General features: G+C 40.7%; 1 protein-coding gene across 1 annotated transcript; it reads left to right on the top strand.

The window, feature by feature from the left end:
* Positions 1–334: 334 nt before the first annotated feature.
* On the top strand, positions 335–22,844 carry LOC131394556 (zinc finger protein 709-like). The gene is made up of 4 exons (XM_058525950.1): positions 335–450; positions 19,085–19,211; positions 19,416–19,476; positions 19,855–22,844. Exons 1-4 carry the CDS (start codon positions 448–450, stop codon positions 20,669–20,671), a joined length of 1,008 nt encoding a protein of 335 aa, XP_058381933.1. The 5' UTR covers positions 335–447; the 3' UTR covers positions 20,672–22,844.
* The last annotated feature ends 832 nt before the right edge of the window (positions 22,845–23,676 follow it).

Raw genomic sequence — 23,676 nt, 5'->3', positions numbered from 1 at the left:
ACCTATTAGGCAAAACTGTGTCAGACTCCAGTTGTCAACAAAGATCAAAATGTCGAGAGACTAATCACTGCAGATGACGAGGTGACTTTTAATTGTGTTTATAAAAAGACCACAGTTCCAGGAGGGCGCTCCCAGCACTACTTTTCAATGCAAATCTCCCTGTGGAGGACAAGGTCTGGCGGGCATTAGGCTCCGATACACAGCTTGACGGGGCTGTCACTCAAGAAGGAGGGGGCGAGGTCTTGTGAGCTGTCCAATCAGAGGCGGCGCTGGGGCAGGTGGGTGGGACAAAGGAGCGAACCACCGGGAAGTAGCTGCTCGCTCCATCCGCGCTCGGGATCCCGTCCTCCGCCATTAAAGCCCCCAGGGAGGTCTGCCGCTGATGGTGTTGCGCTGTGATCGCTACCAAATCGTAGGAAGGAGGCCAGAGAACCCGGGAACTTAGAAATGGTGAGAGTTTGGCCCGGGCGTTGGGGGTCAGGGGAGGAGGGTCTGGTCATAACCGGCCGTAGCGGGACCGGCCTCCCCGCGGTCGCCTCCGAGTCTGCGGACCCGAGTCCGCGGGGGCGCCGCTCGGACCTCAGTCCCCTCCGGCCGCAGCGTGGGGGCGGGGCCGGCAGCCGGGACCCCGGGCGTCCTGTGGTCACTGCGCGCGGCGATTTCGCCGCGGAGCCTCTCTGGGCAGCTCTGCGCCCGCAGCCCCGCGTGTCCCCAGATGCTGCGGTGACCGCGGAGGGGACATCAGGGACAATCGTGACTCGGTCTCCGGGGCTCCTGCGTGGGAGGAGCTGTGGTCTGTGGGGTCTTCAGTGCCTGCTTTCTCCCCAGGGGGAACCTATTCTGAATTTTCCATATATTTGGGCAGCATGGTCTCAAATCCACGACATTGTCCCCCCAGTCTAGGTCTTCCTAGGGCTGGCACCAGAGCCCTGAATTTCCAGTCCCTCCCAGAATTCCCAAAGCCCACGTTCCCATCTCTGATTCACAGCATTATCAACTGTTTGTCCTTCTTTGTCGATTTGAAACAGATCCAATATTTTAATTGTTTACCATTTTTTCACAGTCAACGGATGGCTGTGTCTAAAAGATTTATTTTGTGTGTGTGGATATTTTACATGAGTGAAAAGCAGCCTATAGCCGCCTGGAACTACGTGGTGAGAAATCCTTGTGCCTCTCCCTCCAGGATCTTTCCTGAGCTCAGACAGCCTAGGGGAAGTCCTTTGGATGGAGTTTCCTCTTGCGAGCATTTTTCCACAAGCTCTCCTGTCAGCAGTGTCCCCAAGTTAGTCACCTTTAAGAGATTTATTCACTTTATTTTAGTCTCAGTTTTTCAATGAATGAAAACTGATTTAATCAATACAAAACGCAATGTAAAATATTTCCAAAAAGGCAAGAAAGAGGTTGTGGAGGATCAGAATTGGCCACCCTAAAATGTGTCTGTATGAGGATTATTTTGGGCTGGTTACTTTTTTTTTAATTTATTTTATTTTATTTTATTTATTTATTTATTTCCCCCAAAGCCCCAGTAGATAGTTGTATGTCATAGTTGCACATCCTTCTAGTTGCTGTATGTGGGACGCGGCCTCAGCTTGGCCAGACAAGCACTGCGTCGTCGGTGCGCGCCCGGGATCCGAACCCGGGCTGCCAGCAGCGGAGCGCACACACCGCTAAGCCACGGGGCCGACCCCCAAGGGCTGGTTACTTTTAAGAAACTGCAGACAGGGAAGAAGCTCTGAAAATCAGGTAGAAGTTACTCTTTGTAAGGGACATTTACATTTGTAGGGAAATCTCCATTTGTAAAGATGTCTCCCTCCCTGTACCAGGAAGAAGGGGGGATGACCTTATCTCTAGAAACTCTTGTCAATGCAGAAGGCAAAGACTTAAATCTGCATAATAACCTTAACATTTGTTGACTGCTTATCTCTCATAACTGACTCCCCGGCTGCCCCAACACCCTCCTTTGTCTTTAGCTGAGGATAGTGTTTAAGGTAACAGCCTCCGCCATTTTGGTGAGTTGCTCAGTTTTCCTGGGTCTCTCCCACGTATACATCTTATAAAGCTTTGTTTGGTTTTCTCCTGTTTTTCTGTTTCATGTCCATTTAATTCGTAGCCCAGTCAGAAGGACCTAGAGGCTAGAGGATTTGTCTTCCTCCCCTACAAGGTGAATTAGAGAAAAGTGAATTATACTAATATTTGTTTGCGTGTAATCCATTCTTTCTCTTTTTTTGTCCCATCGTGGATAGTAGTATTCTGAGATCTGTTCTTTAATGTTGGGGGTGTGGGAGATCAAGCTTTGGCCACCCCGAAATATATCTCTTTACTTTGATTATTTTCTCTGATGGACATTTGACCTCCCCCAAACTGCCTCAAGGAATTTAACTCTGGGCTTCGACAGACTGGCAGGGTCCTCGCTAAACCCATTCTTTTCAAAGTTCCGTTTACCAAATATTTACATTTGTAAAGGTATTTCCCTCTGTGTGCTGGGAAGGCGGGGGATGACCTTATCTGTGAAAACTCTTATCAGGACGGAAGAAGACTTAAATCTACAACCTCTTGATTACTATAATTCCTGTCTCTCCTGCCACTTTCTCTATAGGTGGCCCTGCAAAGCATTGTCTGACAAACATTTACATTTCCCTCTTCATGTAAATTGTCTTCTTCCCCTCTGAAATCCCAAAACACCACACATCGCCAATATCCTCCTTTGTCTTTAGCTGAAGATAGTATTTAAGATGAGAATCTCTGCCATTTTGTTGAGAAACTCAGTGTCCCTGGTTTCTCCCGTGTATACATGTTATTAGACTTGGTATTATTTTCTCCTGCTAAGCTGTCTTGTTAATTATTTGGCCAGACATAAGAACCTAAAGGGAAAGGGCAGAGGGGGATTCTCCCTCTTCCCCTACAGGGGAGTTCAAAAGTTCAAACTTTCCAGGAGTCAGACTTGCAGACCTGAAGTGCTCAAGTTTCTTGCCATGGAAATAACAATTAAGTAACATTATTTTTTTCCAGCATGCTTTAGATACTTCTGGGTTTTCTTGTTGAGCTCGCAAAGTGCCTTACAATCTTCTTCCCTCCTTTCCACATAAACACTGGGTTTGAGTGATTTTGTGTGATTGTTCAAACACTGGGTTCATGTTATTTAAAATATCAGTGTGGTCGAAAGCAACTCCAGTGGAGGAGAGAGGTCTGAGGCTGATGACTCCAAGATACGACCCCCTTGAGCCTCCAGTGGAAGCACTTGAACGTCCAGTTGTTCTGGGGGAGCTTCACCCTGCAGGTGTCCTCCCTGCTCTCCCCCACCTTGAAAGGAGCCTTTATACTGAGAGAAGCTGCAGAGTCCCGGAAAGCTGGGGGTGCACCATGTGATGTTTGGTTGGAGGAGGTGGGGGGGAGGGAGGTGATGCTCTTTCTGAGGTTGTAACAGTGCTTCACTTGGGCCTGTTTCTAGATATACGTTTTTTTTTTTAATAATTTTTATTATTATTATTATTCCCCCCCCCCAAAGTCCCAGTAGATAGTTGCATGTCATAGCTGCACATCCTTCTAGTTGCTGTATGTGGGACGCGGCCTCAGCGTGGCTGGAGAAGCGGTGCGTCGGTGCGCGCCCAGGATCCAAACTCGGGTCGCCAGCAGCGGAGCGCGCGCACTTAACCGCTAAGCCGCGGGGCCGGCCCACATGTTTGAGTTTTCACAGTGTAGGGGCACACAGAGGGTAATTTGTGCACATTGAGAAAGTCTGTGAAAGTCACGAATTCTGTGTCCTTGATTTTCCTGCATAAATTTGGGAGTTTATTTGGGTCACAACCTTAAACTGATTCCTGCTAAGTTGACAGTGGCCGAGTGTGGGGGTTTCTCATTGGTTGAATGTGGGGGTTTCTCATTGCCTGGGCTGTTGGGCAAGGAGAAATTCTTCTTCCTTCTTGCTGAGGTCTGTAAAGTAAGCTGCTTCCTGCTGGGGAATGGGAGGGACACTCTTGTTTGGGGTCTGCAAGGTATGATGAGTAGCAGTGGGTGAGAGTTTCCCCTTCAGGGCTTCCTGACTCCATTTTTAATGAGATTTCCTGTATTTCTCTTGACATTTGCAACCCCAGGTGACTGTGAAGTGAGGCAGTGGCAGAACCCAGAACCCCTGTCATGAGGCACAGGCCCCTGCAACACAGTACTCGCCACTGTCACATAAACATCACCTCTGCACCAACAAGCACAGTTTCACAATATTGTCAATATGACTAATAATGTCTAAAAGAGAGGTCCTGCCTATCCCAGCTCTGGGAGTCCCTCAGGTGCCCAGCTGTACCTGAATCCCTCTCCCTGAGATCGCTGGCACATTCTACCCTGCAGTTTCAGTGGCTCATGTGCTGACCAACCACAGCTCGCTCACCTCAGAACCCGCCTCCAGAGAGAGTTTGGGGAACACCCACCAAGGCTGGTGGTTACTTTCTCTGGAACAGGTCTCACCCTGCAGAGTTCCAGCCCTGAGGCCTGTGGGAAATGGCGATCTCAAGCAGACCCTTCTCAGTCACAAGGCCCCTCCCTTCACATGGCTCCTGGAATGCAACGGGCACCACACCAAGGGAAGTGGGGGGAAATGGTGAGGATTTACACCCCTCCTGAAGTGTGCAGGCACAGGTGATGCCCCCTCCTCTGTCCACTGTTTCTTGAAGGGAAGCAGCAGACATGAGCCAAGCCATGTCCCAGTGTGCTCTTGCAACAACTTCCTCTGATTCACTGTGTCCCCAAGGTGATGTCTCTGTGTCTGGGAGACCTGGGGTCTGAGGTCCCAAGGCCTCCTCCCCCCATCAGTGAACGTTCCGGGGCAGGGCAGTGCTCAAGGCTTTGGTGAGGACGGCCCATGGGGCTGACTGCCGTGACATCTGTGTGCACCAATGGCCTGGGTGATATGGATGATGGCATTATCTTTCCAGGCCAATGCCAGGCTAAAGGAAAGAAAGAAAAGAAGTAAGGGTTTTAGGTTTAGCCAAAGTAGGAATTCTTGATCTGGTATCTTAGGAGAAAGCAGTCTACATCCATGTCAGCTACTTCTCTTGCTTGTCAATTTGATTTGGAGGTCTCCAGCATCTGTCAGGACCAGAAGCCAGGTGGAGTCTTCTTCGGCTGTGAGGTGTGTATCCAAGGTTCAAGTCCCTGAGGTTTTGCTGTCATCTGGGTAGTGAGGAGGACCTGGTATAATTTCTTCCAAGGAGATTTAAGAGCAGTCTTTATTCTTACCAGCTCATTTTTATGATCTTAAAGTCATTAGAAATTTATACTTGTCAGGAAATCCTTTCCTTGGATCTCCTTGAAGATGAAGCACATTTGGAGGAACACTTTTGTAAAAGCATCAGAGTAAAACAACTGTCTGTAAATGACAGACTTAAAAATGCCCATGATTAAAGATCTTGTGAGAGTTCACTAAAATGGAATTTACAATAAAAGTTGGTTATTTTTCAAACAGAACATTTTAAGATAATAACTGAAATTATGACTGCTAATATTTATACCAGAACATATCAGATTTCCAGGAATTTCACACAATTTCTGGAACACTTGGAACGTATACCTATATGGACACAACACAAAGATACTTACTATTACTTCTTATTTGAAAATGCTTCCCATGTAATTTAACATATCAAGATATTAGTTTAACATATTTTTTATAAGGAGAGAGAAGAAATCCTTTGAGATGTTCTGGGGCCGCTTGGAAAAATCCAAAGTCAGTTGAAAGTCAAAGACTTCATTTAGGATTTGATTTTGAAAAGTTTGTCAAAAATATCAAAAAGTTTTAGATACTTTCCACATTAGGATCACAGATTGTTATGAAACAATACTTGCTTATCTCTTTGTCTAAACTGGCAATAGAAGATTTTAAAGGGAGATACAAACACTTTCATAGTTTTGAGGAAAATTTACCTCTTTTAATATCTAGAGTACTTGGTTTAAGTAATCAAAGACCTGATGAAGACCACATGGAAGTTAGGTGATGATTTTGAGAAGACACAAGATCTTTGTTTTTATTTTCTAGGCAGATTACTTAAAAAGTAAGGAAACAATCTTTATATAAGCTCTGATTTTTCAAGAGCCCACCAATAGTTCAAGAAAACTTAGTCCTTTTAACAGAGAGAAAACCAAGTAATAATTTTGCACCAGCTTACTTTTGATATTAAAACTCATTTACCTGATTAAATTTATTCCAACCTTACCCAGCCCCAACCACACATAAAATTCCTTTTTCTTTTTTAATTTTACCAATTTTAATTACATATATTAGAATTTTTAACCCTCTAAAAATTTTAATTTCTAGTGAAAACTAAGAAGCAAGCAATTATGAACTGTCTTTGACATTAGCATTCTGTGGATTGGCAGACATAAATACTTTTTATAATTTCTAGAAAGGTGCTTCCTCAGAGGAAGATTTTCAGTGTTGCAGAAGACATGTTTTACTAATGGATCCAAATATTTTTAATTCCTCTGTAGAAGGAAGCAGAAATGGATAAACTTATGTTAAGTCATTGTTTCACTATTTTTCCTTATTTGGAAATGATCTGGATATTCAGTGAATTTAACTGAACTCGTCATTTAAGTTAACTCAGGAAAACTTTCAGGTTACAGATTACCAAAAATATTTGGGGAGACTATGTAAAAAGTACAGTTGGAACATTTTATCTTACTTATATCTGTGTAATTTGCTTTTTCATAACAACTAAGTTTAGATTACCCACAAAAACGTCATTACACGTTAGAAAAAGTCAGCCATCATCCCAAACTAGTTTTTCTTGCTGACAAATTTTGTAAGAGATAACATGGATTCATTTGATTAATGACTCCAGATGGAATAAGTGTTGTATGTCTGCATTATATTCAATGTTGATAACTCTAAAGACATGTCTATTTTAGTTAAATAAACAAATTTAAACCAGCTTTTGTAACAAATATTTTCCCATATTGTGTGAAGCTGAAAAGCATTTGGGTTAGTTTCTGTTATATTTTTGAGAATTTTATAAATACTCAGTGCTTGTTTGTTTAAGGTAATTAAATAGAACTATTCACAAATTAATTTTAGTAATACCATCCACAGGTGAAAAAATACCACATATCTACAAAACACACAGACACATGCAGAGACCTTACACTTTTCATTTTAAAATTTTAGCCATAAGACAGGTACAGTAATGTAAAACTCACTAGTTATTAAGAAGTTGGATCTAAGTTGTTTTTCTAGAAGATGGAATAAATTAAGATTACCTGCTCAGATGGGTAAAGCCTTTTCACTGATATCTGTGGAGAAACACTAGAAAGGTTTTTATTTGCCAAAGTTTCAAATGACTTTCCTTTTTCTTCTGGTAATTATTACCTCCCTGAAGTTCATACTTTAACAGTTGCATCTCAGAGGCATAAGGAAGCAATGCAGGTTTCTCCAAGAAGGACTTTGAAATCCTAAGGCCAATAATTCTTAAGCCTTTTGAGAAGAACAGGGGAGGTTTTGGGATTGGCGAAAGGAACTTTTACTGCCTTGAGAGCTGCATTTGTAGTTTTGCAAGCATTTGTGAGATCAGGACAGTTGCTCTCAATTCTCCAAATATAATTGGGTTGTAGCCTAGATGCTAAAGGACTGACACACCCATCCATCTATGTTGGAATGGTTTTCTTTCCCTCTAGGTACATTTAGCTTAGAGGAGGAGGCAAAATTTTTTTCTATCAGGCTCTGAATATCAGCTTGCAATTTGGCGAAGTTTCTGGTTGTAAAGTTATAAAATCCTTTGGAATATCTTGTCAGGTTTCTACCAGGACAATCCAGGACAAGCAGTGAATACTTCTGGCGATATTGAACAACCACTGGACTCAAGGGGTGTCCCAAGGAGGGTACAAAGGATATTTTCTTTAGAAGATCTAGAGTCACTCCCAAAGGTAGCCAAAGGAGAGAAACAAGAACTTGCATATCCCAGGCAGGCAGAAAGTCAAGCAGGGTTTTAGGACATAAAACAAGGCAAGCAAGAAGGCAGTAGCTAATCCTGGGAGAGGAAGGATCAATAACTAACTGGTCTGGATTTGGAAAAGCAGGGACAACATGAATTTTTATTTCCCTCTCTTGCCTGGGCACTACAGATAGTGATGCAGGAGAGCTGGCTCTGGTAAGAATTCTTACCCAAAGCCAGCATTTGCCAGTTCTCCCAGGATTTGATCTGCAGGATCCAAGTTGGTTTTAAAGTAGTGGGTGTATGGGGCCAGCCTGGTGGCATAGTGGTTAAGTTCTTGCGCTCTGCTTCGGCAGCCCGGGTTTCATGGGTTCGGATCCCCGGTGCAGACCTATGCACCGCCTATCAAGCCATGCTGTGGCAGGCGTCCCACATATCAAGTAAAGGAAGATGGGCATGGATGTTAGCCCAGGGCCAATCTTCCTCAGCAAAAAGAGGTGGATTGGTAACAGATGTTAGCTCAGGGCTAATCTTCCTCACCTAAGAAAAAAAAAAGGAAGTAGTGGGTATAGCTCTAGTATCTATCAGAATTTGGCAAGGTTTTCAGCAATTTTAATTCTCTTGGCTGTTTAAGGGGATAATGTAGTAGTTCGCCAGAAAAGCCCTCAGAGTCCTGTCAACTTTGGGAAGGACCTATATGGGGGCCCACCTTTGAAGGTACTTATGGGGGTGACTGTGAGGCCAGTAACTTGGTGAAATATTGTTTATTGTTATGTAGTCTTATTTAAGGTATGTCATATCTTTAATTTATCATAACTTTTTGGAATGAAACTTTCAATGAAGGTATTTTTGAAATTTTGAAGACTTTGTTTTTTAGCGCATTTCGTAAATGATCTTATCTAATAGGAGTGTTCCTCATTTTAGCCGTTTTTATTTCCCTGAAAGCTGGCAGCAGCTTGGTAGGCTCCTTAGCTGTAAATGGAGCTTCACCCACATTTTTGTCCAGCCTTTTCTAGCTGCAAATGGGGTGCAACTCACACTTTTATCCAGCCTGGGGTTTTGCAGCCCCCAGTCTGAGAGTTACCGAGCCAACCTCTCAGGACACAAAAAAATCTTGGTAAGATTTTGCCATTTTTGTAGATATTTATAGCTTCCATGACCATAGTTCTTAGATATGTAATAAGTAGATGTGCAGGAAAGTGGCACACTTTACTATTTAGACTTTAAGGATTCTGTTACTTTTAAGGATTCTATTACTTTGTGCCTCTCAGAGCCAAACTAATACCTGAAATGTTTGTACCACTCGATTGGAGATTGTGTGATGTTTCACAGTGTATCTCATTGCAAGGAAATTGTCTTGAGATTGGCGGATGACCTAGTGTCAATCAAACCGGATACATGACCAACGTATCCTAACATGGGAGCCTTTGAGTCAGGTGGCAAGATCTCTAATATTCTTTAAGTGCCCCACCCGTGCCTACCAATTTTTGAAGGTTTTGGTCTCTGAGATCCTGTTTAGCAGTCTCCTTTTTTTACATAAAGCAAGAAAAACAAGCGTGTGCACTTCAACATGCCAGCAGTAACCAAAAGATGTTACTGTGGACTGGCCAAGAAGAGGCCCTATGCACACCATCTGCAATTCCCAACATGGAACCTGGGAGTGGGGTAAAGATTGAACCAGCAGACCTCAACAAATAGGGACCAGGGACTAATGCCAAAAAGATGGGAAACTGCAGCTGTCACCAGCAGTTCTCAGTATGGTATCTGGGGACAGAACCGTGAACTGGGGCTTCCACTTAAATGGGGAATTGTGGTCTGAACTACCAGCAGTTCCCAACATGAAACTAGTGATTCCAGACAAATGGCGAACTGACTGGAAAGCCAAATAGATTGGGAGGTTTTGGCAAGACAGTGGAGCTCAGAACCAAGACAGAACTCATCCATGGCCCTCAGAAATGATAAGAAAGATAGAGAACCCAAAAGGGGTTCACTGGTACCTTGCCTGTGTTTCTCATTGTCCCCAAATGCTGTCAGAAATTTGTTTTGGATCCTGTGCTGCCACCAAATCTGTAACATAACAAAGATTCAGCTGAGTAGATTTTAAAGATCTAATCAGCTTTATCGAGCAATTCATCAATTAAGCAGCATCCCATCTAGCAAGTAGAGAGGAGCTCCAAAGGACTATAGAAAGGGAAGGGTTTTAAAGGCAGGACAAGGAAGTCATAAACAGAAAAAGGGATTACTTTAGGCAAGGTTACCTCACTTTGGGGAGAAAAAGGTCTTATTAGTGGGATAACCTTTTCTTCCTTTGCAAGATGGAGAGGGCCCATGTGGTAGGTTTCCTCATTAATGTTGACCAGAAAAATCTCAGAATGACCATTGAAGACTACATCCCTGGGGAAGGTTGAAGCTATAGTCAGGTTAGGTATTAAGCCCCGGTTTGGTGATGTGGGAGTAGCAAAAGTGACTCTGGTGCCTCTGGTTTTCTTTTAACAATAGTTTATAATTTAATGACTAATGCATTTTTAGTGGAAAGTCATATCTGTATGTGTTAATCATCTAAACAATTTTTTTTATTTTTCTTTTTTATTGATGTTTTAATAGTTTTTAACATTGTGAAATTTTGGGTTGTACGTTTTTGTTTGTCCATGGTGATTATAGCCATTCTAATGGGCATGAGGTGATATCTTAGTGTTGTTTTGATTTGCATTTCCCTGATGATCAGTGATGTTGAACATCTTTTCATGTGCCTATTGGCCATCTGTATATTTTTTTGGAGAAGTGTCTGTTCATTTCCTCTGCCCATTTTTTGATCGGGTTGTTTGTTTTTTTGTTGTTCAGTTGTGTGAGTTCTTTATGTATTATCGAGATCAACCCCTTGTCAGTTGTATGTTTTGCAAATATTCTCTCCCAGCTGGTGGATTGTCTGTTTGTCTTGATTCTGATTTCATTTGTCTTATAGAAGCTCTTTAATCTGATAAAGTCCGACTTGTTTATTTTTTCTTTAGTTTCCCTAGTCTGGGTAGGCATGTCATCCGAAAAGATTCCTTTATGACCAATGTCAGATAGTGTGTTGCCTATATTTTCTTTTATGAGTTTTATAGTTTCAGGTCTCACCTTCAGGTCTTTGATCCATTTTGAGTTAATTTTTGTGAATGGCAAAAGCAGATTCATTCTTTTGCATGTGGCTGTCCAGTTTTCCCAACACTGCTTATTGAAGAGACTTTCCTTTCTCCATTGTATGTTCTTAGCACCTTTGTTGAAAATTAGCTGTCCGTATATGTGTGGTTTTGTTTCTGGGCTTTCAGTTCTGTTCCATTGATCTGTGTGTCTGTTTTTGTACCAGTACCATGCTGTTTTGATTACTATCCCTTTGTAGAATGTTTTGAAGTCAGGGATTGTGATGCCTCCTGCTTTGTTCTTTTTTCTTAGGATTGCTTTAGCTATTCGGGGTCTTTTGTTGCCCCATATAAATTTTAGTATTCTTTTTTCTATTTCTGTGAAGAATGTCATTGGGATTCTGATTGGGATTGCATTGAATCTGTAGATTGCTTTAGGTAATATAGACAATTAAACTATGTTTATTCTTCCAATCCACGTGCATGGGATATCTTTCCATTTCTTTATGTCGTCATCGATTTCTTTCAATAATGTCTTGTAGTTCTTTTTTTTTTTTTTTTAAGATTTTATTTATTTATTTTCCCCCCCGCCAAAGCCCCAGTAGATAGTTGTATGTCATAGCTGCACATCCTTCTAATTGCTGTATGTGGGACACGGCCTCAGCATGGCCGGAGAAGCGGTGCGTCGGTGCACGCCCGGGATCCGAACCCGGGTCGCCAGCAGCGGAGCGCGCGCACTTAACCGCTAAGCCACGGGGCTGGCCCTGTCTTGTAGTTCTCATTGTATAGGTCATTCATCTCCTTGGTAAGATTTATTCCTAGGTATTTTATTCTTTTTGATGCAACTGTAAATGGTATTATCTTTTTGAGCTCTTTTTCTGTTAGTTCATTATTAGCATACAGAAATGCAACTAATTTTTGTAGATTGATTTTGTACCCTGCAACTTTGCTGTAGTTGTTGATTATTTCTAATAGTTTTCCAATGGATTCTTTAGGGTTTTCTCTATATAAAATCATGTCATCTGCAAATAGTGAGAGTTTCACTTCTTCGTTACCTATTTGGATTCCTTTTAATCCTTTTTCTTGCCTAATTGCTCTGGCCCAAACTTCCAGTACTATGTTGAATGGGGGTGGTGAGAGTGGGCAGCCCTGCCTCGTTCGTGTTCTCAAAGGAATGGCTTTCAGTTGTTCCCCGTTGAGTATGATGTTGGCTGTGGGTTTGTCATAAATAGCCTTTATTATGTTGAGGTACTTTCCTTCTATTCCCATTTTGTTGAGAGTTTTTATCATAAATGGATGTTGTATCTTGTCAAATGCCTTCTCTGCGTCGATTGAGATGACCATGTGGTTTTTATTCTTTGTTTTGTTGATGTGATGTATCACGTTGATTGATTTGCGGATGTTGAATCATCCCTGCATCCCTGGTATAAATCCCACTTGATCATGGTGTATGATCTTTTTAATGTATTGCTGTATTCGGTTTGCCAATATTTTGTTGAGGATTTTTGCATCTATGTTCATCAGCAATATTGGCCTGTAATTTTCTTTCTATGTATTGTCTTTGTCTGGCTTTGGTATCAGGGTGATGTTGGCCTCATAGAATGATTTAGGAAGTGTTCCATCTTCCTCTATTTTTTGGAATAGTTTGAGAAGGATGGGTATTAAATCTTCTTTGAATGTTTGGTAAAATTCACCAGAGAAGCCATCTGGTCCTGGACTTTTATTTTGGGGGAGGTTTTTGATTACTATTTCAATCTCTTTACTTCTGATTGGTCTCTTCAGATTCTCCATTTCTTCTTGGTTCAGTTTTGGGAAGTTGTATGAGTCTAAGAATTTATCCATTTCTTCTATATTGTCCAATTTGTTGGCATATAATTTCTCATAGTATTCTCTTATAATCCTCTGTATTTCCATCTTATCCGTTGTAACTTCTCTTTCATTTCTAATTTTATTTACTTGAGCCTTTTCTCTTTTTTTCTTAGTAAGCCTGGCTAAGGGTTTGTCAATTTTGTTTATCTTCTCAAAGAACCAACTCTTTGTTTCATTATCCTTTCTACTGTTTTTTTGGTCTCAATTTCATTTATTTCTGCTCTGATTTTTATTATTTCTCTCCTTCTGCTGACTTTGGGCTTTGTTTGTTCTTTTTCTAGTTCTATAGGTGTAATTTAAGGTTGCTTATTTGGGTTTTTCTTGTTTGTTAAGGTGGGCTTGTATCGCTATGAGTTTCCCTCTCAGGACTGCTTTTGCTGCATCCCATATGGTTTGGTATGGCATATTTTCATTTTCATTTGTTTCCTGATAGTTTTTGATTTCTCCTTTAATTTCATCAATAATCCATTGGTTGTTCAGTAGCATGTTGTTTAATCTCCACATTTTTGTCAGTTTCCCAGTTTTTTTTCATGGTTCATTTCCAGTTTCATAGCCTTATGGTCTGAAAAGATGCTTGTTATGATTTCAATCTTCTTAAATTTATTGAGGCTTGCTTTGTTTCTCAACATATGGTCTATCCTTGAGAATGTTCCTCACGTGCTTGAGAAGAATGTGTAGTCAGCTGTTTTTGGATGGAGTGCTCTGTATATGTCTACTAGGTCCATCTCGTCCAGTTTTTCATTTAAGTCTACTATTTCTTTATTGACTTTTTGTCTGGATGATCTATCCATTGATGTAAGTGGGGTATTAAGATCCCCTACTATTGTGTTGTTGTTAATGTCTCTTTTTAGTTTGTTAATAGTTGCTTTATGTACATTGGTGCTCCTATGTTGGGTGCATATATATTTATAAGTGATATATCTTCTTGGTGGAGTGTCCCTTTTATCATTATATATTTCCCTTCTTTGTCTTTCTTAACCTGTTTTATCTTGAAGTCTACTTTGTCTGATATGAGTATGGCAACACCTGCTTTCTTTTGTTTGCCATTAGCTTGGAGTATTGTCTTCCATCCTTTCACTCTGAGCCTGTGCTTGTCTTTAGTGCTGAGATATGTTTCCTGGAGGCAGCATATTGTTGGGTCTTGCTTTTTAATCCATCCTGCCACTCTGTATCTTTTGATTGGAGATTTCAATCCATTTACATTTAGGGTAATTATTGATATTTGAGGGCTTAATGTTGCTGGTTTGTCACTTATTTTTAAACCATTATTTTTTGAAGTGTCCAACATTTTTAAAACCATAAAAAATTAGTATTGTCAATTCTGTTTCTCTATGAAATGACAAGTGATATTACAGCCTGCAGTGCCATTGTATATCAGTCTGGAGAGAGTTTTCTGATATGGGCTGTGTATTAAATGCACTAGGGTCATATAATAATATGAGGAGCTCCACTGACCCATTCCCCAGTTAAACAGGTGGGAATTATTTTATTTATTTATTTATTTTTTGTGAGGAAGATCAGCCCTGAGCTAACATCCGTGCTAATCCTCCTCTTTTTGCTGAGGAAGACCGGCTCTGCGCTAACATCTATTGCCAATCCTCCTCCTTTTTTTCTTCCCCAAAGCCCCAGTAGATAGTTGTATGTCATAGCTGCACATCCTTCTAGTTGCTGTATGTGGGACGCGGCCTCAGCATCGCCAGAGAAGCGGTGGGTCGGTGCGCGCCCGGGATCCGAACCCGGGCCACCAGTACCGGAGCGTGCGCACTTAACCGCTAAGCCACGGGGCCAGCCCCGGGAATTATTTTAAAACAACCATTTAAAGCCTTTAGAAATTGTCCTAAAGGCAAAGAGCAAATGAGGAGCATCTATTGAAGAAAATCAATGGAAATTCTGTGAGAAAAGGAAGAGTGTGTGGGATTTGAACCATGTTCACTCTCTCCCCACTCTCAGCTCAGCAGGTGAACACTTCTCTCCGGAGTGCTGCACCCTGAACCAGAATACATGTTTCTTTCTCCAAAAGTTCCAGAATGGGGGCTTTTTCCTAGGAAGAGCAGGACTTCAACATTACCCATCCTGCCGCAGCTCCCTATTGCTGAATTTAAGTCTCTCATTGGTTCACATGAGAACTGAGGACACTCTTCTTGCACCCAGGCCCTTCTCCTGGTACAGAGGTTCTGCTGTGCTCATTCTTTGCTGAGAATACAGGACACTGGTCACTCTTTCCCCTGCTCATGAGGTGGCTGTAACATGAGACAATCAAGAGGACCTCTGGCTGCTGTCTCTCCACTGCACTGATGACTCAGCCCCTAAATTGGTATTGTCTCCCAGAGTGAGTCTTGCTATTGTCCCTATCACAGCTCCAGAGTCCTGGAACTGAGATGTTTCCTGAACACAGGGGAGAAGCTGTTAATTCCTTCCCAGAGGAATTAACTTGGCCAGCAAAAGATCATGAAAAGTTCAAGTGAAATGACACTCTCAAAAAAGTGCAGAATGAGGTGAAAGGCAACGAGTAGACTTGTGTATTCAATGAAGATACTGCTTAGACTGTAGGCTGACTAGTTTCTGGAAAGAACCAGAGAATTCCACTGTTGGGAGTGTGCTTCCAAGGGTCAGAACAAATATCAAACAGTGACTTCAGAAAGTATTTCTACAAAGGAGCCAGAACTTCACTGGAGTATTTGATAGAGGAAGTTATGCCCCCTAGCACATTGGTGAAAACAGTAGAACAATAAGCCAGCGATTAATCTAGTTTAACCATGGGGTGCGTCCATGATGGAGGAAGAGAGCCCTACCAGTACCACTGTCTCATGACAGTAGATGTACCCAGAGCCATGCTGGATTCTAGGAGATATATCAGAGGTTTCACTCTGTGTGGAGGATACAGACTTAACTAAAGTAATCCACCCAGTCACTGAACAAGCAATTAAGCTAATAACAGTAAAAAGTAAAAGTAGGAAGGGAACCAGAACCCAGAGTTGCTAAAACATATTACCTTAAATGTCTTTTTTGCATCAAAAATCTGAGATGTGAAGATACAGGAAAGTACGAACTATACACTGGGAAAAAAATCAGCAATTAAAAAATTACCCAGCTCTAACAGGAAACACCATTAAATTAGCAAGTGACATCTCAGCAGAGAAAAGAGGTCAGAAAGCAGAGGGATAACATATTCAAAGTGCACAAAGAATAAAACCTGTCAACCAAGAATCCTATATTCACCAAAATTACCCTGCAAAATATAAAGCTGAAATAAAGACTTATCCAGATTAGCAAAAACTGAGAAAATTTATTAACAGCCAGCTGTTTTATGAGATTACTGAAGGAGTTCTTCAGGTTGAAAGCAAGTGACCCAGGATGGAAATTGATATCAACAATAAGAAAGAAAAATGCAAGCGTAAGTAATTATGTAAATATGAAAGACAGAATAAATACCTTTTTTCTCCTTTTTCTCTTAGCTATTATCAAAGGAATTGTATAAAATACTATATATTTAATATGCTGTTGTGCTTATTCCATATAGAAATGTAATATATGTGTAATTTGTTTCTCATTAAAAGCATGAAGTTCCAGGCCCAGCCCCGGGCGTAGCGGTTAAGTGCGCATGCTCTGCTGCTGGCGGCCCGGGTTCAGATCCCTGGTGCGCTCTGACGCATCACTTGGCAGGCCATGCTGTGTCGGCATCCCATATAATGTGGAGGAAGATGGGCACAGATGTTAGCTCAGGGCTGATCTTCCTCACCAAAACAAAACAAAACAAAACAAAACAAAACAAAACAAAAACCACAAAGTTCCTGGGTGAGAGCAAAGCTGTGTTGGGCTAAGGAAGTGACTACAAATGGTATAGAAATAAGTGTAACCATATATTCTTAAGTTATATCAGTAATAGATATAATGTGCACAACAATAATACCACAAAAATGGCAAAAGGCAAGAGAGGTATATAGGAGTAAAAATTCCGTATATCCCTGGAATTAAGCTAGTATGCATTTCTTCTCATCTCTTACAATATCACTTACACATTTTTGAAAAGCATTTTGTTAATGGTTGCCCTTGAGTTTTCAGTATACATTTACAGCTAACCTACCTCCTCTGCCAAATAACACTTTACCACTTCACTGTTGTGCAAGTTCCTCTTAAGACACATTTCCCAATTTCCCTTTCCTGTTTCTTTGTCATGTTTTTGTCATTTATTTCACTTGTCCATAAGCTTGTCATTACCACATGCATTGTTGCTAATATTATTGTAAGCAAAGTGTCATTTGTTATACTATTTATAAGAAATATAAAAGCTATTTTACCTTCATTTTTCTTTTTCTAAACCTCTACCTTTGTCATTTACTTTCTTCCTGTTAAATTTTTGAACATTTTGTTCAATGTAGGTGCACTGATGATAAATTTCCTCAATTTTTTCCCAGAAAATCCTTATTTCTCCTTTTTTTGAAGGAGATTTTTTTTGACAGATGTGTAGGGGAGTGCTTGTTTTTATTTTCAAAACTTTTTATACTCTGTTCTTGTTTGCATGGTTTTTGAAAGGAAGTACAGTTTAATTCAAGTCTTCGTTTCTTCATACCTAAGATGTTTCTTCTCTGGCATTTCGCAACATATTCTCTGTCTTTGATTTTTCTCTTGTTTGAATATGATATTGTGGGGGTGTGTACTATTGCACTTTATCATGTTTAGTGTTCTCTGAGATTTCTAGATGTGCGGTTTGCCAACTATCATTAATTTTAGGATTTTTTGTGATTATTACTTCACTTGTTTCTTCTCTTTCTTTCTGTCTTTTCCTTCAGATATTCCCATTATGTGTATTTTGAACCTTCTGTTAAAGAGGGTTGTTCTAGACTTCGGGGGTATTGTGTTTTTTTTTTTGTTTTTGTCTTTGCATTGGGCTCTGGTGAAATAGACTTTTTCTTTAGTACAGGCCTTGTTAAGAACAGAATATCTGTGTTACATTTCAAAATGCCATCTATTTTTATCTTTTTCCTAATTTTGGAGACATTGGTTTGCCCTATGACCTCAAGGCTTTCATGGATCTAAGAAGAGTCATTCATTTCAAGTTTGTTCATTTTCTTCTTGTGAGATAAAGAATGACAACTTCTAAGTTCCTTAAGTGTGGGATCAGAAGTTGGCAGGCGTCATCTAGAGTGTCTGGTCAGGAAACACTTTCTGTTGAAGTTGAAGAATGGAGATTTTATGTTCTTTGGAGGAAAGCACTGTGAAATCCTTCATGTATTGTATAATCATCAGCAAATTGACTCTCACACCACTGTGGACTTCAGTGAACTCCCTTACAATCTGCAGCTCTTAACCTGCCCCTCAAGGCCAGCAAGGCTCAAGGTACACTGTTAGGGTTTGACTGGAAAGAGCTGTTCTGGCACATTGTTATTCTCACTGTGTGTTCTAAAAATTGGCATGAATTAGCCTTGAGGCAGTTGAGTATAGGGATTTTATGGTCTAATTTGTCATGCCTGCTTCCTTGTATCTGAGCTCTAAGTTCCAAATAACTTTCTAGCCCCATCAAATCACACAGAGAGAGAGAGAAAGAACTGAGTGTATGATAAATATTACACGTTAAAAGTGATGCTTCCCCCCAAGAAGGTTTACATTCACCAGCTGCATCTGATCCCTTGTAATGATCTGGAGGAATTTAGGACAGTGTGACCAGTTGGACTTCATTATAAGTCTGATTTCTGCAGGCCTCCTGGCCTCTCTTGTTGGTGATGGGAGTACAGAAAAAGCTTCCAGTTCTTCCCTATGTTTTTATCCATTGAAACCTCATGCAGATTTGCCCCTCTGCCTCATGGAGCGCTGTGACTGGTGGGTAATAAGGAAGAAGAAGAACGAATTTTTCTCAGAAGGAATCGTCAGTCCTAAAATGATATTTGCTTCATTTCTATAACATTTGTGTCATTTCCTAATATGCTCTGTACCCTGCCATTACAGAGAAATATGATGTAATGAAGTCACAGTAAGAATATGTAAATTCTTTCCTTGTGTTCATAATACTGTTAAATTGATGAGGAAGGATGCATAGAAAATGAGTGACTTTTTGATGATTACAACGCAGAATAAATGTTTGGAGATGACATAATCATATGCAACCTTCCTGCATATGAAGTACAGATCCCCAGTGCTGTCAGCCTTATGCATCCCACTCTACACATATTTGTGATGTTTTAGGACTCAGTGGCCATTGAGGATGTGGCTATGAACTTCACCCCAGAGGAGTGGGCTTTAGTGAATCCTTCACAGAAGAAACTCTACAGAGATGTGATGTGGGAAACCTTCAGGAACCTGGCCTCTATAGGTAAGACTGAGGACATTCCTTCCCTTCATCAGCTAGAGAACAAGTGTTTCTTGCCCATCAGCATGGTTCCCAGATGTAGAATGTGGAAACAAGAGATGTTTGTAAATAAACTAGAAATGGTCATAGCTCATCATGGACATAAAGCTAAATTTTTTTCTATAACTTCTAATACTTTGGAATCATCTTTCTGGGTCTGCATTTCAGGAAAAATATGGGAAGATCGTGATATTGAAGATCAGTACAAAAACCAAGGGAGAAAACAGAGGTGAGTCACACTTAACAATAGAAAGCAGTGTCTGATGTAAGAATTCTGGTATGTTAGGAAATTTTAAAAGCAAGCAAGGAAAATACATATCCCTTGCTTCAAATTTAGCTATTAGAAAATTTTCACCAAATATACTTTCTGAAATGTGATGTAGAGGATCAGTTTTTGCAAAATAGTTCGCTTAGAAACAGGATTAATAAATTCTCTATATGAATATCACTGTTTTGATAACATGAAGGGTGAAAGCCTCTTGTAAAGCATTCATTATATTTAATTTCTGAGAATTGAGACAAGACAGAAAACCTAAACTTTTCTTGTGAATCATAATAAATATAATAAACATAAAATTATTAATAATGTGCTTCTTATTTCTTACAGTGGTCATATAGCAAGGAGACTCTGTGAAAGTTTAGAGCATAGTCAATATGGAGATAAATTCAGCCTTAATCCAAATCTCAATCTGAACAACAGAACTACAGGAGCTAAACCATGCGAAAGCAGCTCATGTGGAAACGTCTTCTTGCATCATTCATCTCTTAAGACACACATTCAATATCACAATGAACACAAGCTAGATGACAGTCAAAAATATGGAGAGAAGCCATGTAAATGTAAGGAATGTGGGAAGGCCTTCCCTTTTCCCAGTGCTCTTCAAAGACATGAAAGAACTCATACTGGAGAGAAACCTTATGAATGTAAAAAATGCAGTAAAGCATTCACCTCTTCTAGTTACCTTCAAATACATGAAAGAACTCATACTGGAGAGAAACCCTATGACTGTAAAAACTGCAGTAAAGCATTCATTTCTTCCTGTTCTCTTCGAGTACATGAAAGAATTCATACTGGAGAGAAACCTTATGAATGTAAAAAATGCAATAAAGCATTCACTTTTGCCAGTTCACTTAAGTTACATGAAAGAACTCATACTGGAATGAAACCCTATAAATGTAAAAAATGCATTAAAGCATTCACTTCTTCCCGTTCTCTTCAAGATCATGAAGGAATTCATACTGGAGAGAAACCCTATACATGTAAAAAATGTGGTAAAGGATTCTCTTATTCCAGTTCTCTTCGAGTACATGCAAGAATTCATACTGGAGACAAACCCTATTCATGTAAAAAATGCAGTAAAGCATTCACTTTTTTTGGTTCCTTTCGAAGACATGAAAGAATTCATACTGGAGAGAAATGCTAAAAATGTAAAAAATGCAGGAAAGCATTCACTTCTTCCTGTTCTCTTCAAGATCATGAAAGAATTCATACTGGAGACAAACTCTATTCATGTAAAAAATGCAGTAAAGCATTCACTTTTTTCAGTTATCTTCAAAAACATGAAAGAATCCATACTGGAGAGAAACCCTATCAATGTAAAAAATGCAATAAAGCATTCACTTTTCCTAGTTATCTTCAATTACATGAAAGAAGGCACACTGGAGGGGCCATCCCCGTGGCTTAGCAGTTAAGTCTGCGTGCTCCGCTACTGGCGGCCCCGCGTTTGGGTCCCAGGCACGCACCGACACTCCTCTTGTCCGGCCATCCTGAGGCCGTGTCCCACATACAGCAAATAGAAGGATGTGCAACTGTGACATACAACTATCTGCTGGGGCTTTGTGGAGAAAAAGGGGAAAATAAAAAAAAAGAAGTCACATTGGAGAGAGAGCCTATGAATGTCAGGAAAGAGGTTAAATCCTTTGTGATGCCAACTTTTGAGAATATGCAAGAATGCACACTAGAGGAAAAACCATGTAAAGGTAAAGAATGTGGGAGAGCTTTTGTCATCCCAGTTCTTTCTGAAGGCATGAAAGGACTCAGTTGATAAAAACCTCTTGAATGTAAACAGCATGGGAAAGACTTCATTGGCCTACGTCCTATGCGAAACTTCCAACCAGAAATAAATATAAATAAAATGTAAGTAACATGGGAAACTTGATGGAAATTAACTTGTATATGATGTTTTAGAAAACTTTCAACATGAAAGAGTTATAAAAGTTGTAAATATATTGTGTTTGCCAAGCCACTTCAAGTGCAACATTGCACTGTGGGTTTCTATTAATAACTTTCAGAAATGAATATTGAGGTGAGATAATGCTGAGTCATTCTTCATCAATACTGCTTCAAGATTATTAGGTGGTGCTTTTTTCTTAATTCAGTTAATAATATTTTCTCTTGGGGCTGGCCCAGTGGTGCAGTGGTTAAATTCACATGTTCTGCTTCAGCGACCTGGGGTTTGCCAGTTCAGATCCCGGGCGCAGACCTACTCATGGCTCATCAAGCCATGCTGAGGCAGCGTCCCATGTAGAAGAGTAGATACACAAGAGCTTTGTGTATCACTGTACAAAATGATACACAACTATGTACCGGGGGTGGGGGAGAAAATGAAAAGAAAAGAGGAATATAGGCAACAGATGTTAGCGCAGGGCCAGTCTTCCTCAAAATAAAACAATAATAATGTTTTCTCTTTATTTTTTAATAAGGTTTTAATTGTTCTTTTTTAAAAGGCCATTGAGAAATGACAGTTTGTAGTTGTTGGGATTTTCTTCCTGGCCTTGTATTGCGGTTCCTAGATTTGCCTTATCCATTGTGCATTTTGTACCTCTCTTAGAGAAAGCTCCTTTTTGGGGTGGTGGGTATAGAAGCCTGTTTTTATTTTCCATACTATGGAACAGTTGGAATAAAGTTTTATGAATGGCAAGTTTGTCAAAGGATATACTTTCCTGTGAATTTCTTTTCACATTTGGGCCTTTGCTCTTTGTCCTTCCTTCTGACTGGTATTTGGTGAACAGACTTTGAGTTAAGTAGAGGCCTGTGATAGGGCAACAATTTCTACACTACCTGTATTGTGTTATGTCAATGTGGGTAATATTAAGAACTGGAGCTTTAAGAATCCCCTCCCCTTTGTACTTCCATGTTGGAATTCACCAGTAGTGTCACTTGCATGAGATTAGGAAGGCAGAAGCAAACAAGGCATTGGTGAGATTTTGGAGCCACAGTACAAGGAGGGAGACTGTTACATAGGAGCTTCAAGGACACTATCCTCAATCCCATTTTCTGAATTCTTTGCTCTTCTTTTATCTTGAAAAGCACCACCAACTGTTGGGACTTCCATTTTCTTAGAGTTGTATTTTCCTCTTATATTTTCACAAGCTTCACATCAAAGATCCATTAGAGTTAGGATTCTTCTGTAAGGTCTGTTGTGTCCATCAGGAATGTAATTCAGACTTTTGTGGTTGGGAGTATTCTCTGCTACCATAGGTGACAGCTGTGTAAGGTCTAATGTGTATAGGAAACACCTATGCTGTTAACAGTGCTAGTGAGCATGTTTCCTGATTCGCCATGTCATCTCCAGTGGGGCATAAACAGAAGGACATGGGAGGGCCAGCCCCGTGGCTTAGCGGTTAAGTGCGCGCGCTCCGCTGCTGGCAGCCCGGGTTTGGATCCCGGGCGTGCACCGACGCACTGCTTCTCCGGCCATGCTGAGGCCGGGTCCCACATACAGCAATTAGAAGGATGTGCAGCTATGACATACAACTATCTACTGGGGCTTTGGCGGGGGGGGAAATAAATAAATAAAATCTTAAAAAAAAAAACAAAACAAAGAAGGACATGGGAGTTTGTTTCTCTGCTACATTGTGCAGTGGCTGCCTTGACCCGGTTCTTCCACGTGAGAACAATCCCCTTTCTCATGTCAAGAAGACTGTGTGTTTCCTGTCACTTGTAGCTGAATGTATTTCCTCAGTATGTTTTCTTTTTTTGTGTGTATGTGAGGGTATCAGCCCTGTGCTAACATCTGCCAATCCTCTTTTTTTGCTGAGGAAGACTGGCCCTGGGCTAACATCCGTGCCCATCTTCCTCCACTTTATATGGGATGCCACCACAGCATGGCTCGCCAAGCGGTGCGTCGGTGCACGCCTGGGATCAGAACCGGCCAACCCTGGGCCGCTGCAGCGGAGCATGCGCACTTAACCGCTTGTGCCACCGGGCCAGCCCTTCAGTATGTTTTCATTACTGTTTGATTGTATGTCGTTAAAACTATGTGTTTCTTTGTGAAATGAACACTTCTGTAGTTGTTTTATTGATATATTTTATCAACTGTTCTAATCCAGTGTATGCTAATAAATATTGTGGTTTTATTTCCTCAGAATGTATTAAAATTCATTTTAATTATGGATTTTCAGATATACTTTGCAATTTTCTGCATTT

This window comes from Diceros bicornis, chromosome 30 (assembly GCF_020826845.1).
Source record: "Diceros bicornis minor isolate mBicDic1 chromosome 30, mDicBic1.mat.cur, whole genome shotgun sequence".
Lineage (NCBI taxonomy): Eukaryota > Metazoa > Chordata > Mammalia > Perissodactyla > Rhinocerotidae > Diceros > Diceros bicornis.
This window is presented reverse-complemented; position numbering and strand designations above follow the sequence as displayed.

Excerpts from the sequence above, each read along its gene's own strand:
- LOC131394556 (XM_058525950.1), top strand. Across the intron at positions 19,212-19,415 it reads CAGGAACCTGGCCTCTATAG|GAAAAATATGGGAAGATCGT; the intron begins GTAAGACTGAGG and ends TCTGCATTTCAG. Across the intron at positions 19,477-19,854 it reads AACCAAGGGAGAAAACAGAG|TGGTCATATAGCAAGGAGAC; the intron begins GTGAGTCACACT and ends TATTTCTTACAG.